This window comes from Panthera tigris, chromosome D3 (genome assembly GCF_018350195.1).
Source record: "Panthera tigris isolate Pti1 chromosome D3, P.tigris_Pti1_mat1.1, whole genome shotgun sequence".
NCBI classification, from domain to species: Eukaryota; Metazoa; Chordata; class Mammalia; order Carnivora; family Felidae; genus Panthera; species Panthera tigris.
In genome coordinates, this window is record NC_056671.1 from 57,621,405 (window position 1) to 57,637,600 (window position 16,196).

Here is a 16,196-nt window from a genome sequence, read left to right on the forward strand (position 1 = left end):
AGAATCTGAAGCAGGCTCCAGGCTCTGAACTGCCAGCACAGAGGCCAACGCGGGGCCTGAACTCAGGAACCATAAGATCATGACCTGAGCTGAGGTCGGACGCTTGACTGACTGAGCCACCCAGGTGCCCCTCTGAGGTGGAATTTTAAAGGGGCAAATCTAGGCGTAAGGCATGCCGGTTGAGAACTTAGACTGAAGAAACTCTGAGAGAAAGCCAGAGAGATTGAGGGTTCGGATCCCAATTCCACTGCTTACAGCTGCATGGTCTCTCACAAGTTACTTAACCTCTCTGTGCGTCGGTTTCTCCCCTGCAAAGTGGAGCTAGTAGCAGAATGGGAGGTCGTGAGGGAATTGTGAAGGCTCAGGTCGCGTGTCCTCACAGGCCTTCGGCCAGGCAGGCGGCCAGCCAGATGAGGCAGCCTTCCAGCCCCCTCCAAAGAAGCTGCATTAAGCTCCAACCCAGAAATGGCACTTCCTCACAAGCCTCCCACCTGGCTCCTGTCGGCAATAGGCTCCTTTCTTCTGCCCCCACCTTACGGGCTAAAGCGTCACCTGGTCAGACTGCACAGGGCTGCTCAGTGCAGATCTGAGCTGCACTGAAGTCATTTTATTGTGTAGCCGGGCCCTGCCAGATGCAAATGAGGACAGATCCAGAGAATTATGGTTAGACCTATTACAATTGCCTTAAAATCTCCTAGACATTACTTGTCAGTCCCAGGTCATCCTTTGCTAGACTTATTCTTTGAACTATTTAGTCCTTTTCTATATCTGCTTTTTTCCCCCCCTCTCAGCTGAACACCTGATATATTTTTTTTCTCAGCTCTACTAAGACCCAGAATCTGTCATCTAATCTGGATCCAGAATTCCTTTGGTTTCAAGCAAATCATTTTTCTCAAAGTTCCATGAATCCCCTGCTTACCTGAGTCTGCCCAAACTTGCCTTCTGTTTTTGGCTCTTCAGCACCCAAGAAACCCAGGACTTGCAATGTCTTGCCTGGCCCCCAGGGCATCTCTTGTGCTCAGCAAGGCTTTATCCTGTCTGGTGAAAGATCCCCTCATTGAATTGACCTTCCTTGACTTGATCTCTTCCATTGTCTCAAGGAGAGCGGGACCACTCCCGCAAGTGCCCTGGGCACTCACATCTCTTGACCTCCATCATCTAAGAATGGTGGTTCACCTCCAGGCATCTGCTTTCTCCTTCTGACCTTGATTTGCCCTGTGTTCACCTTTTCCCACCTACTCCCACTCTGCATCTACTTCTGTGCCCTCGGTCTCCTCCCTAGGTTCATCTGTTTCTGCCTCTCCTCCTAGCCTTCTCGTTTGTTTCCCCCGTCTTGTATCTCTCTCCATTAAATGCCCTCAAATGCATTTTTTTCCATGACTCTTTAATTCACGTAATTTCTAGTCTAGCAATTCAGTAAAAGAATCACTTTAGAAAGCCTGAGTTGAGGCAACCTCCGTTAAGCCAAGCTGTTCCCGCTTCCTTGAAGAGCATAGTGGGTGCTATGACACATCTGTTCTTTGCACACATGGCTTCCAGCTGCCAACAAGAGCTGTGTGTGCATGTCTCTCTCTCTCCCAAACACACACACACACACACACACACACACACACACACACACACACCTGGTGGGTTCTGCACATCCTCAGGGTTTGGTCTGTACACCTGTTTATACAATAAGCCTCCTCGAGAACAGCATCTCGGTCTCAGTCAACATTTGTCTTGGTGTTCTTAGCGCCTGGTATAGGAACTGACATATACCGCTTTCTCCATGGGTGTGGGATGAATGAATGAATGGGTGGATAAATAGTATTTGTCACACAGTGTACAAAAGACCAGCTGGGAAGAGAAGCTGCCTGCCCCTTAGCCGGCCCCACCATATTAGAACCATCCATGTATGATATGAGTGGTGTATTCCTATAACCCTAAGTGAAAAATCATCTCTGAAGAACAAGAGTCCTCTGAAAAATTTTATGAGACATCTGCTCAGTTCATCTTGTACTAGGCTTCCTTCATATCATGTTTTAATTTACAGTTCCCAAAGACTTTCCTAAGATTTCTTTCCAAATATGGGGGGGGGGGGGGAAGAATGATATTTGCATTGGGTTCTTTTGGAGAACAGTTTTATCACTAAATAATCTGATGTCAAGATAATGACAAATACACATGTAGATACTTTTTAGGCCATAAATATGTTTGTATTTGAACATGTAAATTCGGTTTTGATGTTTGTTTCTTCCCGGAGGCAGTTCACTTTCCTGGTTCAGGTCGATGTCTGGTTGTTTCAGCGCATTTGTAATGTTCTCTCTCTGATTTTCAGGTTGACTTTGATCAACTTCAGGATAATTTATGTCAGATGGAGAGAAGATGCAAAGCTTCATGGGATCACCTCAAGGCAATTGCAAAACATGAAATGAAACCCGTTTTAAAACAACGAATGTCAGAGTTCCTAAAAGACTGTGCAGAGCGAATTATAATTTTAAAGATTGTCCATAGAAGAATAATTAACAGGTAAGTAGATCAAGGAACTAATGGAAACACCTGTAAAATGGCATGTTGAAAATATTCTACAAACCAAGATCTGAAGGTTAAGGTTCCAAAAATTGTACTGTAAATCCTTGCTACATAGAAAATACACCTTTGTACATGTTTGTTTCATGGGTATTTAATTTTCTTACACACACACACACACACACACACACACACACCCAAGAATATGATGCCATTGAATTTTGAGGTTGGAAGGAATCTTAGAGATCATGTGATCCACACATCCCATTTGAGTAGGAACTGCATCTATAAGATCCTTGACAAGCTGACCCCTGTATCCCTGCAGCTGCTTGAACAGTTCTGTGTACTTACAGCACGTGTCGTCACAAGGCAGCCTGACTCGTTCGAAAAGCTCTTTCTCTATATAACGTGCAGCATGCCCTCTAAGACTCTCCCCTTGTTGATTCTCCAATGGCTGCTCCACTGCCACCCGCCTAGATGAGGCCTGGGCCCCCCAATGGGTGCCACCCTCTGCACCAGCCTTCCTTAGGGTCACAGGAGTCAAGAGGAACCTGGAAGATGTGCAGGGATGTGTCAGGCCTTTCTTGCCTACAAGGAGGCTGGCCGGGGTCCAGGGCTGTCTCAGTTGTGAGCAGAGGCAGCACCAGGACCAGAACCTGGGTCTTCTGACTTCCGGGGCCAGGGCATTTCTAACCACGCACCACCACTCTCTTCTCTTTGCGATATCACAGAGTACGGTTGTGGGCTTCTCATCTGGGCCTTCAGGGTCTGAATGCTCTGTCCTGGGCCTACTGAGCCTGTGGACCTACAGGCTGTGGTCTCCCTGGAACAGGTGCTCTGGTGACAGACCTTCTGAAACAGGCCTCGTTGTGGTTCTGTTAAGAGAGCCCCTTGGAGCCAGCTCAACTGCAGGCCTTTCCCAGAGACCTGCCCCTTGGGCACACTCCCAGACCTCTATCTGAGCACTTTATTATCTTTTTAAGCAAATCGGCCATATTTTCATTTATCCCTGTACATTTCCTATTTTTTATTATTATTTATATTATTTATAATATATATTTATATATATTTATAATATATGTATTTTTTTTCCTCTTCCTCTCTTTCATCTTTTAGCTTTTCTTTGAATCCACCCAGAACATCAGGAACCTAATTGTCTTGCCTGCATGTGAGCTCTTGCCTGGCTTGTGCCATTTGCTGCTTTGGGAATTGTACCTCCTGGGTCTTGGTCCAGGCTGTTGTAGGGCAAACAAGGTGGTGGTAGTCTTCAAATGTTAGACAGAGGGCGCCTGGGTGGCTTAGTTGGTAAAACCAACTCTTGATTTGGCTCAGCTCATGATCACAGGGTACATGGGTTTGAGCCCCGAGTGGGGCTCTGTGCTGATGGTGCAGAGCCTGCTTGGGATTCTCTCTTTCTCCCTCTCTCTGCCCCTCCCTATCACTTGGGCGCACTTGTGCGAGCGCTCTCTCGCTCGATCGCTCTCTCTCTCAAAAATAAATAAACTTAAAAAAATAAAAATGTTAGGCAAGACAAGAATAGGGAACAGAATCTTCCCTCCAGGTTGAAGACCATCCGTTACTCAGTACTTCTGGAATTTAGTTGTAAATCCCTCTCCCTGCACTCCACCTTGACCTCTTAGTGCCCTCTGGGGAGGAGGGTCTTATCAGAGATTTGGTCAAATTTCTTAGTGAATTCAAAGTACACCATGCTTTTAACATAGTGAGCAAGTGGAGGCAGGGAACATGAGCTGCTTCGGGCCTCCCTGCTTTTGTGTGATACAAGCAATTTCCAACTTAAAACTACTCAAATAAACAAATAGTTTCCACTTGGAATGTTATGAAACGGGAGTAATTTTCTGAAAGTCTTGGAAAGCTATTATGCCTGATCACATTAGCCATATTATCCTGGATAGGTAAAAACTCATTTTGGTGATTCCTTAAGCTAGTGTGTGTGTGTGTGTGTGTGTGTATGTGTAAAATGTATATAGTTTGCCCTGGTTGTCCTATTCTCCCTGGTAAGCTGGTCACCCAAATGATGGTTGCTGTTGCATGACCTAGATCCCTGTCTCCTCACTGTTGGCCATCCCATGCGGGATGACCAGCACGAGCTAGGAATCCACCGTAGTTATTGTGGGTGGTAAAAGAGCATGGCTCTGTGCTGACAGCTTGGAGCCTGGAGCCTGCTTCGGATTCTGTGTCTCCCTCTCTCTCCCCCTCCCCCACTTGCACTCTGTCTCTGTCTCTCAAAAATAAACATTTAAAAAAAAAGGCGGTGTGTGTGTGTGTGTGTGTGTGTGTGTGTGTGTGTGTGTGTGTGTGTGCGCGCGCGCGCGCGGGGAGGCAGGGCTAAAGGGCAGGTCCAGGTAGTGGCCAAGCCAAAGCATCTAAGCCATAGAACCCTGGGTTTGAATGAAGTGGTTAGCCGGAAGGCCATATGTAGAACTGATTAAAGCCGGAATATCTTGTCGAAATGGCGCTGGGGGACTGAGAGCCCCAGCGGCTGTGTTTCCTCTTTCCCTCCCTTGCTCCCAACATTCCCAGGAGCATAGCCTACACTGCTGTGGTCTAATATGTTCCCTTTACGCTTAGGAAACTGAGACCCAGAAAGGACTAGAACCCTAGGTGATGTGGGTACAGGTGCCTTATGCGCTTGCAGGTCAGCCTAAATATTGCAGATCAGAAACTTGGAAGTAGCTAGGCCTTCATTTTTTTCCCTCACCTGCAAGTGTGTAAGAGTTATATTTTTATCTGTGTAATTAGGAATTCATTTAATAGGGCCCTTTTTAAAAGACACAGTGGTGACACAGACACGGCTCTGAGGCTCCCCGAGTATGAAGGTCATCCGTCTCTGGGGCATTAACTCAAGCCTGTGCAGGGAGCAGAGCTGCGGTTCTATTCTGATGATGCTCAGCTGCACAGTCAAAATAACTTTTGCTTATTTCGCCATTCAGCCCACCTCCTCAATGACCCACTGCCTGGCTGGGTAGCAGTCTGCCGACCTAGTCAAAGGATAAGCAGCTAAACTGTTAGTCTCCCGAATGTTTGGACTTCAAGAGTTCGACTCCTCCGAGCTACCCCTCCTGAAGTTGACCTTGGGGAAGCCCAGTGATTTCTAGAGCCCAGTGGTGAAGATGGGGATAGGTTCTCCGACAGAGCCCTCTGGAAACTCACTAGCCTCCCACATGGACAGGCCAGGGCAGTTCTGCTCAGCACCTCCTGGTGTGACTGATGGGCTGAAAGGACAGCTCATCAGGTCTCCCCTCTGCTCCATTTGTGTCCTCAGACCCCGCAGGCTCTCTGCTCGTACCCCCTGTTCCCTAGGGTCTACTGTCCACCACACAGGATCCATGAGGGCCAGTGAGTCTGGCCAGACCGTATTGCTTCCTCACCTTACAAGGCTGCCCTTCCCTCTCTGCCGGGGGTGTGGGGGGGGGGTCCGTTTGGGCCCGGAACTCTCTGTTTCGTACCAGGGCCTCCTGGTGGGACAGAAGTTCCTCTTGCCCTCGGCACCCCTTAGCCTCTCGGCAGACTTCTCCCCACTGCAGGGCCTTCTTGGGGAGAGATGAGAACGCACATCGGGCCTCCCACCTTCCCTGCTCCTTCATTCATGAAGCTAAAGAAACAGGTGCTTCCACCTCCCTGTGCTGTCTGGCCCTCCCTTAGTCCAGTGGGTCTCCTCTTGATAACGGGGCAGATGAAAGAACTTAGTCCTCTTTAGGTAAGACTTAGCTTTCAAAACCATTGCCTGGCTGAGAAAATCTCGTTCTGCGTGGCTGAATCTGCGTCTTACCCTTTCCCTTCGTGCTGCCCCTCCAGCTGCCTCATCTCACCTGCAAGCCCCTCACTCAGTTCCTGCAGACCCGTTAGGCTGAGCTGTATACGCTGTGGTGAGCGCTGGAGTGCGGGGGCCCAGATGCAAGTGCGGAGGAAGGCCTTGCTGGCCGGCACAGAGACAAGTGACACCCTCACTGGCTTCCTGGTACCCCCAGATCCACCCTTCCCCTTCCTGGGCCAGACCCTCTACTCAGTGGCACACTTGATGAAAAGGGTGGATGATGGGACCGATCAAAGATACTGGTTGTCCCCTTGATTTTTCTTGCACACGCCTTCCTATCTCAACACATCATGTATTATACAGCCAGTGTATAATGTCAGGTAGTAGTAAGGGCCAGGAAGAAAAATTAAGAGTATAATTGAGACAGGAAGTGACACGGTGCTGTTTTACAAAATACATCAGGGAAGGCTTCTCTGAGGAGGTGATATTTGGGGCGGGATCCTTTAGGATGGGAGAGAGGGAACGGCTAGGAGTGAACACCTTTCAGAGCCTGTGGTCCTGCCAGTGGAATGCCTCTCTGCCCCTTTCACAGGCCCTGCAGACTCTTAGCTCGGCCATCTCCGGGTCCACATAGCACGCCTGGAGTCCGAGGCTTGTTCAAGGGATCTCGAGGAGTCTAGTGCAGCTGGGGTCATTGGAGGTGAGACAGGAAGTGGGGCCAGTTATGTGGTACCGTGTGTGGATAGACCACATTTTGTTCATTTATTGATGGACGTTTGAGTCGTTTTTACTTTTTGGCTGTTATGATTAATGTTGCTGTGAACATTTCTGTAGAGGTTTTTTGTGGGCACATATTTTCATTTCTTTTGGGGATATATATAGGAGCAAAAGTGCTGGGTCATATGGTAACCCTATGTTTAAGTTTTTAGGAACTGCCAGACTTTTCCATAAGCAGCTGAGCCATTTTATGTTCCCGTCTGCTGCTGATTGAGGGCTCTAACTTCTCTGCACCTTCACCACCACTTGTTATTGTGTGTGTTTCTATTATAGCCATCCCAGTGAGTGTTAAGTGGCATCTCCTTGTGGTGTGGGTTGGCATTCCCCTAATGCGTAATGATGTCAAGCACCGTGTTATGCACTTATTAGCTATTTGTGTATCTTTTTTTTGGAGAAATGTCTATTCAGATCCTTTGTCCATATTTCATTTGTCTTTTCAGTGTTGGGTCGTAAGATTTCTGTATATATTCTGGATACAAATCTCTTATCAGACATGATTTGCAAATATTTTCTCCACTTTGTGGGTTGTCTTTTCACTCTCGATGGTGTCCTTTGACACACAAAAATGTTTAATTGGGGGGGGCACCTGGGTGGCTTAGTCACTTGGGGGTCTGACTCTCGATTGTGGCTCAGGTCATGATCCCACAGTTTGTGGGATCAAGCCCTGCATCAGGCTCTGTGCTCACAGCACAGAGCCTGCTTGGGATTCCCTTTCTCACCCTCTCTCTCTCTGCCCCTCTCCCACTCGTGCTCTCTCTCTCAAAATAAATAAACATTTTTAAAGAAGTGTTTAGTTTTGATTAAGTCCAGTTTATCTGTGTTTTTCTTTGGTTGCTGATGGTGTCAGTGTCACATATAAGAAAGAAATCATTGGCTAATCCAAAGTCATGAAAACTTACAATTTGTTTTTCCTCCAACAGCTTTATAGGTGTAGCTAAATTCTCTGGTAGTAAACATTTTTTCAGCCCCTTTAATTACAAGTTGTATGTTTTATTATTTTTCACATAAGGAATAAGCCAATTTCTCTCATTTGAAAACCAATCAAAACCTCTATTCATACAGTAAAAATTAGAATGATCAAAATCCAAAGTAGTTGTCCATAAATAGTGGTATCCTTTATATAATACTGTTACTCTACATAAAAATGTCCCTCTGTCTTCTCGTATCTTCTTTCTCATTTCCGGATAACTAAAAATCGTGTACATGTTTGCTTATTTAATTTCCTTACAAAATTGCTAAGTCACTAAAATCCACTAATTTTTAATTTAGAAGTTAAATAGCTGAAATTTATTTTGTGCTGCTTGTTTGGTGCTTCCTAATAAAATTAAGATTGTATATGATATCATGAGAAAATATTTCAGAATATTTACTCACAAAAAATTTTATCAGCATTTTTACAAACCATCTGTTGACAACTCATGTGATCATGTGTGTTCCAGTTGTTGTGAAAGCAGGTCATCGAGGAATCACTAAGCAATATTCCCTTATTCCTTATTCAGTTCCTGCATAATCTAGAAACTGCAGTCTTTTCTTTAAGACAGTGCTTCATCCTCTCTCTTACGAAAGATTTGCGTACACATTTTAGAAAAGCATTAAAACACTGATAAGCAAAAGGAAAACAGTAATCTCCTAAAATCCTAACACCTAGACATCCTCCTTCAGCGAGAAAGCGAGTTGAACTTGACTTCTGGTTGCATTTTTCACTCAAGTCTCTTCAACCCCAAAGCCCGAGGAACGAAGCACGATGCCTGCCTGGTTGGTTTCTTACTGAAAGTTTTGAGACCGTAGGTTTTTGTTCTTTAAAACTGAAGCCATCACCATTATCGTGTGTTTTATCGCAGGTTCCATTCCTTTTTGCTCTTTATGGGCCACCCACCTTACGCGATTCGGGAAGTGAACATAAACAAGTTCTGCAGGATCCTTAGTGAATTTGCACTGGAGTATCGCACCACCAGGGAAAGGGTTTTGCAGCAGAAACAGAAACGGGCCAACCACAGAGAAAGAAATAAGACCAGAGGGAAGATGATCACCGATGTAAGTTTCATGTCATTTATTGTGAAAGTAGATCAACCATAAAATCTCCCCGAAGTTTGGGAGCTGTGCTCCCCACTCCCCCCCCACTGTGAAAAAAATGTCCATCTTTTAAAAAGTGCTTGTAAACTATTCCTCTACTATTTCTGCGAAAATCTATATAACGTACGTGGGACTAATACATGTAAATTAAGGATGTGTGGCTGGTGGAGGGACTTTAACCCATATTGGGGTGTTGTGGGATGTGGTGTCATTAAAGGCTTGATTCTTCAACCTCTGGGATGTGGGTAAAAGTGGAAAAAAAGAAAACAGTTAAATGATGATGCCACTTATCATAGGAAGACAGGTATACTACTGATTTGGGAGTTGATTCAGGAGTTTCATCATCATAACGATGCTATGTGCAACCAACCAGTTGACCCATGGACAACCCATTCTAGGCCTCTGAATAGAGAAATAATTGGTGAGGTTGGTCAAAGACATAATCTGAGGGCTTCCTGGCAGTCCCTTGAGTCAGAGGATATTCAGGTGGGAAGAAATCTGGACAACAGTGAATCCAACAGGAGTTCCCTTTAGCCCCTCGGGGGCGGTCGGGGGGTGGGGGAGCCTCTGCACACTTACATGCTTGCCTCCCTCCTGGGCTTCTCTCTCCCACCTCAGCCCTGAGCCCCCCAGGTCCCGGGTGCCATGGGCATTCAGATGGGAGATGTTCTAGAAGTAGAGGGGAAAGGGATGTGTGAAGAAGCCAGAGACAAAGACATACCATGCAGGTGTCTCTTTCTGATGTGTCTTTATGAAATTGATCCCATCTGTGCATGGACTCGAGAAGCACACTGGCTCTGTGACACAGAGGATGGAGCGGGTAAAGGACCAAGCAATAGGGAGTGTCATCGTCCTGGGGGTTGCAATTCTCAGTGCAACTCCAGTCAGACATATTTCTTTAGGGAGGAATAAAAGCAGTTAAGAAGACCCCAGGCTACCTTCTGCGCCCCGATGGGTGTGTGTGTTGTGGGAAAAACGGAGTGCACACGATTCCTGTCCACATTCTTGAGGGATCTGACATTTATATGGCGACCGAATCCATCATCTTAGAAATGTTGTCATTTTATGGCAGTTTTGCGGACCACCAGGGACTAATCCCCTCACCCAAACTCCTTGTTCCCTTGGAATTTTCTTGACCCTTAAAGAGTGCTTAGTTCACTTGTCTGTGGAGGGAGTCCTCTGTGCAGCCCCCTGGCAGTTCTGAATGCCAGTGCCATCACTGAGAGTTTTCCTTCTCCTCTCCTGAAATCTGGGTTCAATAGGATGTTTAGCCTCCCAGAGGACAGCAACAGGAAGCAAACTGAATCCATTTGGGCAAACTGTGGCCCACTTTGCATTCCACGGTGTTATTTTTAAAAGTTTAAAAGGGGCTTACTTGCTTTTGTGGAAATGAGACACATTGGAGGGTGAAAAATACAAGCCCAATATGCTTATAGTTACAAAAACACATGATAATTTCTTGCCAAATTTTTGAGATTTTTTTTTTTTACAGATCCCACTAATTTTTTAATTCTGTCCTTCTCCGAAAACATTCAGCTTGCCTATTTATAAATGGGTAAATGTTTCTGCAGTTTGATTCAAAAATATTTAAATTTCCATTAAAATGTGGGCTGTACAGGCTTCATCCTCAACATAGTCCGTTTTCACTGGTCAGAGTGGCATCATCCACGTACAAAGACTGCCATCTGCTGGAAAACTAGGATATTGTCACTTAAGGCAAAGTGTATAGCTTCTTTTCTCAATTCTCACTTATGTGCCCAGCACTGCACTGGGCACTAAGGAAGATGTGACTGCAATAAAAGACAAGCTATACCCCAAGGGTATCCTCATGATCTGGTTAGAAAACAACATATACACAACTTACACTACTAAAAACATAGGCGATAGACTGAGTCCCTGAACAGTAGGGCTGTAAATGATTTTTAGAGAAAACTATGTAGTAAATCATTTTTAATAAAGATTCTGGGTAAAATGAAGGTGGAAGTGGTAGCAGTCAAACAGACATGATTTGGCGGAAAAACTTTTTTTAATGTTTGTTTATTTTGAGAGAGCGAGAGAGCGCATGTGGAAGGGGCAGAGAGAGGAAGAGAGAGACTCTCAGGCAAGCTCTGCACCATGCACAGAGCTCGACGCAGGGCTCAATCTCATGAACCGTGAGATCACGACCTGAGCCAAAATCAAGAGTCGGACACTTAGCCAACTGAGCCACCTAGGTGCCCTGAAAAAGCAATTATTTTCCAAGATAGAGTGAAATCTGGGTAAAATCTGAAGACCCTGTGTTTAGAGTCAGCTCTGTATCTGTCCTTGTGTGCCTGTCCCTCCTCTTCTTTCTCTGTTTCTAAAATGAAAAAGGCTTCCTTTCTCAAAATCCAGGAGTCCTCCCAGCTAAGGGTCAATATTAAATTAAATAGTTCCTCCTCCTTGTTCCCTGAAGTAGTTCTAGACAAAATGGTGACATAGACAAGGCAGCACAAGACTGCGGTGGCCCATCTACTGTCATCATACTCAAGATGGGCAGCAAGAACTCAGGCTATCAGTCCCATGACCTCCACATCCGGGGACAGTGGGGAGGTCTTGAAAATGAACCAGCCAGTTATTTTAGCAACAAAATGGGTTTATTTGGGAATGGCAGCAGAATTGCAATTTGGGACATGTAAGCTATGACAAAACCATAGGGCAAGTCCAGAAAACAAAGGAAAGGAATGCTACTTTATAGACAAAAGAGGAAATTGGGAGAGGCTACTTCCAATGAAAAGTCCATTAGAAAAAAAGTGAGAGTTCGGGGTGGTGGTGGTTTCTCATTGGCTGAGTTGTGGTAGTCTCTCATTGGCTGGGCTGTTGCCAGGCAAGAAGGAAATCTTCATCCCTCTTGCTGGGGTGCTAAGGTAGGCTTCTTCCTGTTGGTGGCTGCAATTGATGACAGCATTAAGGCATGAGAGCTTCCCCTTCTGGCTTCCTATTTTAAATGTTTCCTTCAGTTTCACAGACATTTATCCTCCATTAACCCCAGCTTCCTCTTCTAGAAAAAGAGAATGCTAGTTACTTTGGGGGATGTTGAGAGGGCTCGAGATTCTGTATAGGTAACACCTTATACATGTGCTAATGATGAGAAAATGCCAATCATCCTGGTAAAATAATAAGCTCTAAACTAGAAATAAAAATAGAGCAGGACTCTTATCTCTGAGTGTGGTGCCATTTGCCTGGGGATGGTGTGGAACTTGATGAATCAGAAGCATTTTGTCATTTCAGCTGCTGAAAGTTTAGTCTGTTCTCAAAAGCCTTGTGTCTGAGGGAAGCAGGAGTGCTGACACATAGGGGCACTTGTACCCCAATATTTATAGCAGCACTTTCAATAATAGCCAAATTATGGAAAGAGCCTAAATGTCCATCAGCTGATGAATGGATAAAGAAGATGTGGTTTGGGGCGCCTGGGTGGCTCAGTCGGTTAAGTGTCCGACTTCAGCTCAGGTCATGATCTCACGGTCCGTGAGTTCAAGCCCCACATCCGGCTCTGTGCTGACCCCTCAGAGCCTGGAGCCTGTTTCGGATTCTGTGTTTCCCTCTCTCTCTGACCCTCCCCCGTTCATGCTCTGTCTCTCTCTGTCTCAAAAATAAATAAATGTTAAAAAAAAAATGAAGATGTGGTTTATATATACAATGGAGTACTACTTGGCAATGAGAAAGATTGGAATCTGGCCATTTGTAGCAACGTGGATAGAACTGGAGAGTATTATGCTAAGTGAAATAAGTCAGAGAAAAACAGATACCATGTTTTCACTCTTATGTGGATCCTGAGAAACTTAATAGAAGACCAGGAGGGAGGAGAAGGGGGAAAAAAAGTTACACAGAGGGAAAGAGGCAAACCATAAGAGAATCTTAAATACAGAGAACAAACTGAGGGTTGATGGGGGGATGGGGAAGAGGGGAAAGTGGGTGATGGGCATTGAGGAGGGCACCTGTTGGGATGAGCACTGGGTGTTGTATGGAAACCAATCTGACAATAAATTATATATATTAAAAAAAAAAATCCTTGTGTCTGATCTGTGGGCCTGGTCTTGTAACCTCAGTGGAAATAGGTTAAATCGAGGGTGTGTTTAATCTAAAATCAAGAGATGGGCATGACTTTCACCTTCAGTTTGTCTTTTTTTTTTTTTAATTTTGTTTAATGTTTATTTTTGAGAGAGAAGGAGAGAGAGCATGCACATGAGTGGGGGAGGGGCAGAGAGAGAGGGAGACACAGAATCCGAAGCAGGCTCCAGGCTCTGAGCTGTCAGCACAGAGCCTGACACAGGGCTCGAACTCACGAAGCACGAGGTATGGCCTGAGCTGAAGTTGGCGCTTAATTAACTGAGCCACTCAGGTTCCCCTGCCCTCAGTTTATCTTTTAAAAAAGATATTTTATTTAAAAGTTACTTAAAGAAGTTTATCTGGTGAAAATTAAAAGTTTGGCGTGTCAGCTCAGAAAGCCTCCATGAGGGGCAGGTAAGAGTTTTAGAAGAACTGAGTTTCATGTTTCGGAGGAAAGGGTAACAGGACCCATTCTACTTGGGCGGTTGTTCTGTGTGTTCTGCCTTCCCTGTGTGTGGAAGGACCTGGCAGCCTAGGTGGGGAGGGCTCTGGCATTCGGGATGAGAGGGAGGACAGTAGCTGGCAGAGAGCATTGGGCAGATGGAGGCTCGTCCACTTCCGGAGGGCCCTGGTGACCGGCAGGTTGTGGTGGGTTCCACAGGACATGGCCAGCTGAATAGCAGGCCACAGAGCTGGGAGTCAGATCTTAATTGTCTGGAAACCAGGTATGCTGGCTATCAGCCCTTGGGCGGCCTCAGGAGGTTGGTCTGGAGCCCCACAGATTCCTCCTGACTTTGGTCAGAACTGGCCTTGGGGCTCACAGAGGGAATGTCTGGACGAGGGCAGGAGGGTTGTGCAGTCAGGGCCTGGCAGTTCCCAAATCAGGAGGGCGCACCCCGGTTTTGATGGCCAGTTTCTGTATTTGGAATTTGCTATGACATTGAGATGCTCTCATCTTTGCTGACTTCTGCACCGTCTAAGAATCCCTTCTGTCTTTTCCATCCTGTCCTGTCCTCTCGGGCAGACTGACGAAGAGGATGAAGTGGAGGTAGGACTGTTGATAAACATGAAGAATGCCACATTTGGCCTTCCCAGGCGTGCTGTAGAGTCTAACTTAACATAAGCGGCATGAGGCATCAGCACCATTCAGTGCTCTAAACCATGCATGGTTGTTTTCTGGTTGCTTTCGTGTGATCACTAACCTCCTGACATGGGTTCTCATCATGCTGTGTATGCCAGGAATCAAGGGTTACCTGCATTTTCCAAGCTGTGCCTGAGTCCCAGGCCCTGTCAGGAATGGCCAAGTTCTAATATTGGAGATACTCTCCAATATTGGAGAAGTGGACAGGGAATTTACCCTCCAGCCCCCTGTCTGAGCCTTTTGGCAACTCAAATATGAGAACTGGATTCTAGAATAACCGTAGAAAGATCCCTAAAGCCAAACAGGAAGTGGGATAGTGGCCACGAAAGCAGTCCCCTCTCATGGGCAGCCTTTGACTTGTGTCTATTTTCTCAGCCGGAATCCATCGGGTTCGTTGGGATTCACGTGTGCAGGGGTGGGATGACGGGGCTCCTCTCCCTGGTTCCGGTGCAGATGGGAGAACCAGAGACCAAGTCAGGGCTGATGGGCCCTGGGAGATGAGGAGGGAGCAGTGCAGATGGCACGAGCAGACGAGTCCTGGGCTCTGCTGCCATGGCTGAGACACTCGATGACAAGAGGAAGCCAGGAATCTGTAGAGCTGCTCTTTGCAAACATTAGTCTGACTGACTTTGTTTCTCCTCCAGATGTTTGCCCTTGTGTACATATGGCCCAGTGTTCTAGCATACCTCTTTTAAAACATCTAAACCCTGATTCTTTGCTCAGCTACAATTAGAGAATTTCACCACGTACATGTACTGCATGTTCGAACAACTACATTTCTGACACGGCCAGAAGTAGCGAGTGTTGTCCAACTCAGTTTCGGCATGAATTTCTGTGTCGTGTTCGGGTCTGGGCCCTGCAGCTGATTCCCTTGGGGTCTTTGGCATGTCACTGAATCTTCAGTTTCCTTCTCTGCAAAGTGAGATGGGACTAGATCTGGAAAGATTCTACCTATCGCTTACCGTGGTATGATTGTGTGACTGAGTCCCACGTTTTAAACCGTCATAAGTGGTAGATAAGAAAATTTTAACTGCATTCTGGTGGTAAATTAAAAAACAACTCGATAATGTGATTAACGGGGCATATTTGAATTCTCACATCAGGGCTTTGGGGTTGGAAACAGATGTGGTTTCTGAGTGCTTCCCAGGGTTGATGTCAGTCATCCCTAGCAGGCAGCCACCGAGGGAATCTGCAGTGGGCCGGGAGAGCCTGGAGAGGGGAGGGCCAGGTGTGGCCCTTCTGGGACCATGGTTTTTCTTTCTGGTCAGAGAACTTGGGGCATACATGGATGGATGTCACTGGCTCATTGACAACCTCAGTGACTGCCCTAGCGAATGCATCTGCAGAATGCACACAAACAACGAAGAGGGAGGTTTTCCTCAACGAAATGTTTTGTGGGCTTGAGTTGGTGTTTTGGGGAGTCACCTCAGCCCCTCACCCCTACTTTGGTCTCGTAGTCCGGCAAGTTCTCCAGCAGCTCTCCGGCGCCTCTGAGCCAGCCGCAGGGCCTGAGCTACGCAGAGGACGCCACGGAGCACGAGAACATGAAGGCCGTGCTGAAGACCTCGTCGCCCGCCGTGGAGGACGCCACCCCGGTGCTGGGCGTCCGCACACGCAGCCGAGTGAGCCGAGGTAACTCCTGGGCCGGAGGCAGTTGAGGGGGGGTTCCCCAGATGACCACCCGCGGGGACCCGGTTCCCAGCACAAGGGTACAGGTTACTGGGCCCAGGAAGTATCTGCTCAGGGCCTCCGACTCCCCGGGACCTCCAGTGCTGACCACACACGTTCCTTCACGCACACGTTTGTGACCCACTGTAGTGCTTCGTCTCAAAGACCAATCCTCCCAGAGGT

The 16,196-nt window shown here is 46.6% G+C and overlaps 1 protein-coding gene across 1 annotated transcript in view; it reads left to right on the forward strand.

Moving 5' to 3' along the window:
• FHOD3 (formin homology 2 domain containing 3) overlaps window positions 1-16,196 on the forward strand; it is a 469,133-nt gene that overhangs the window by 435,325 nt on the left and 17,612 nt on the right. The window contains 3 exon segments of the mRNA XM_042961930.1: window positions 2,321-2,511; window positions 8,905-9,097; window positions 15,803-15,977. Coding sequence (XP_042817864.1) covers window positions 2,321-2,511; window positions 8,905-9,097; window positions 15,803-15,977 — 559 coding nt within the window.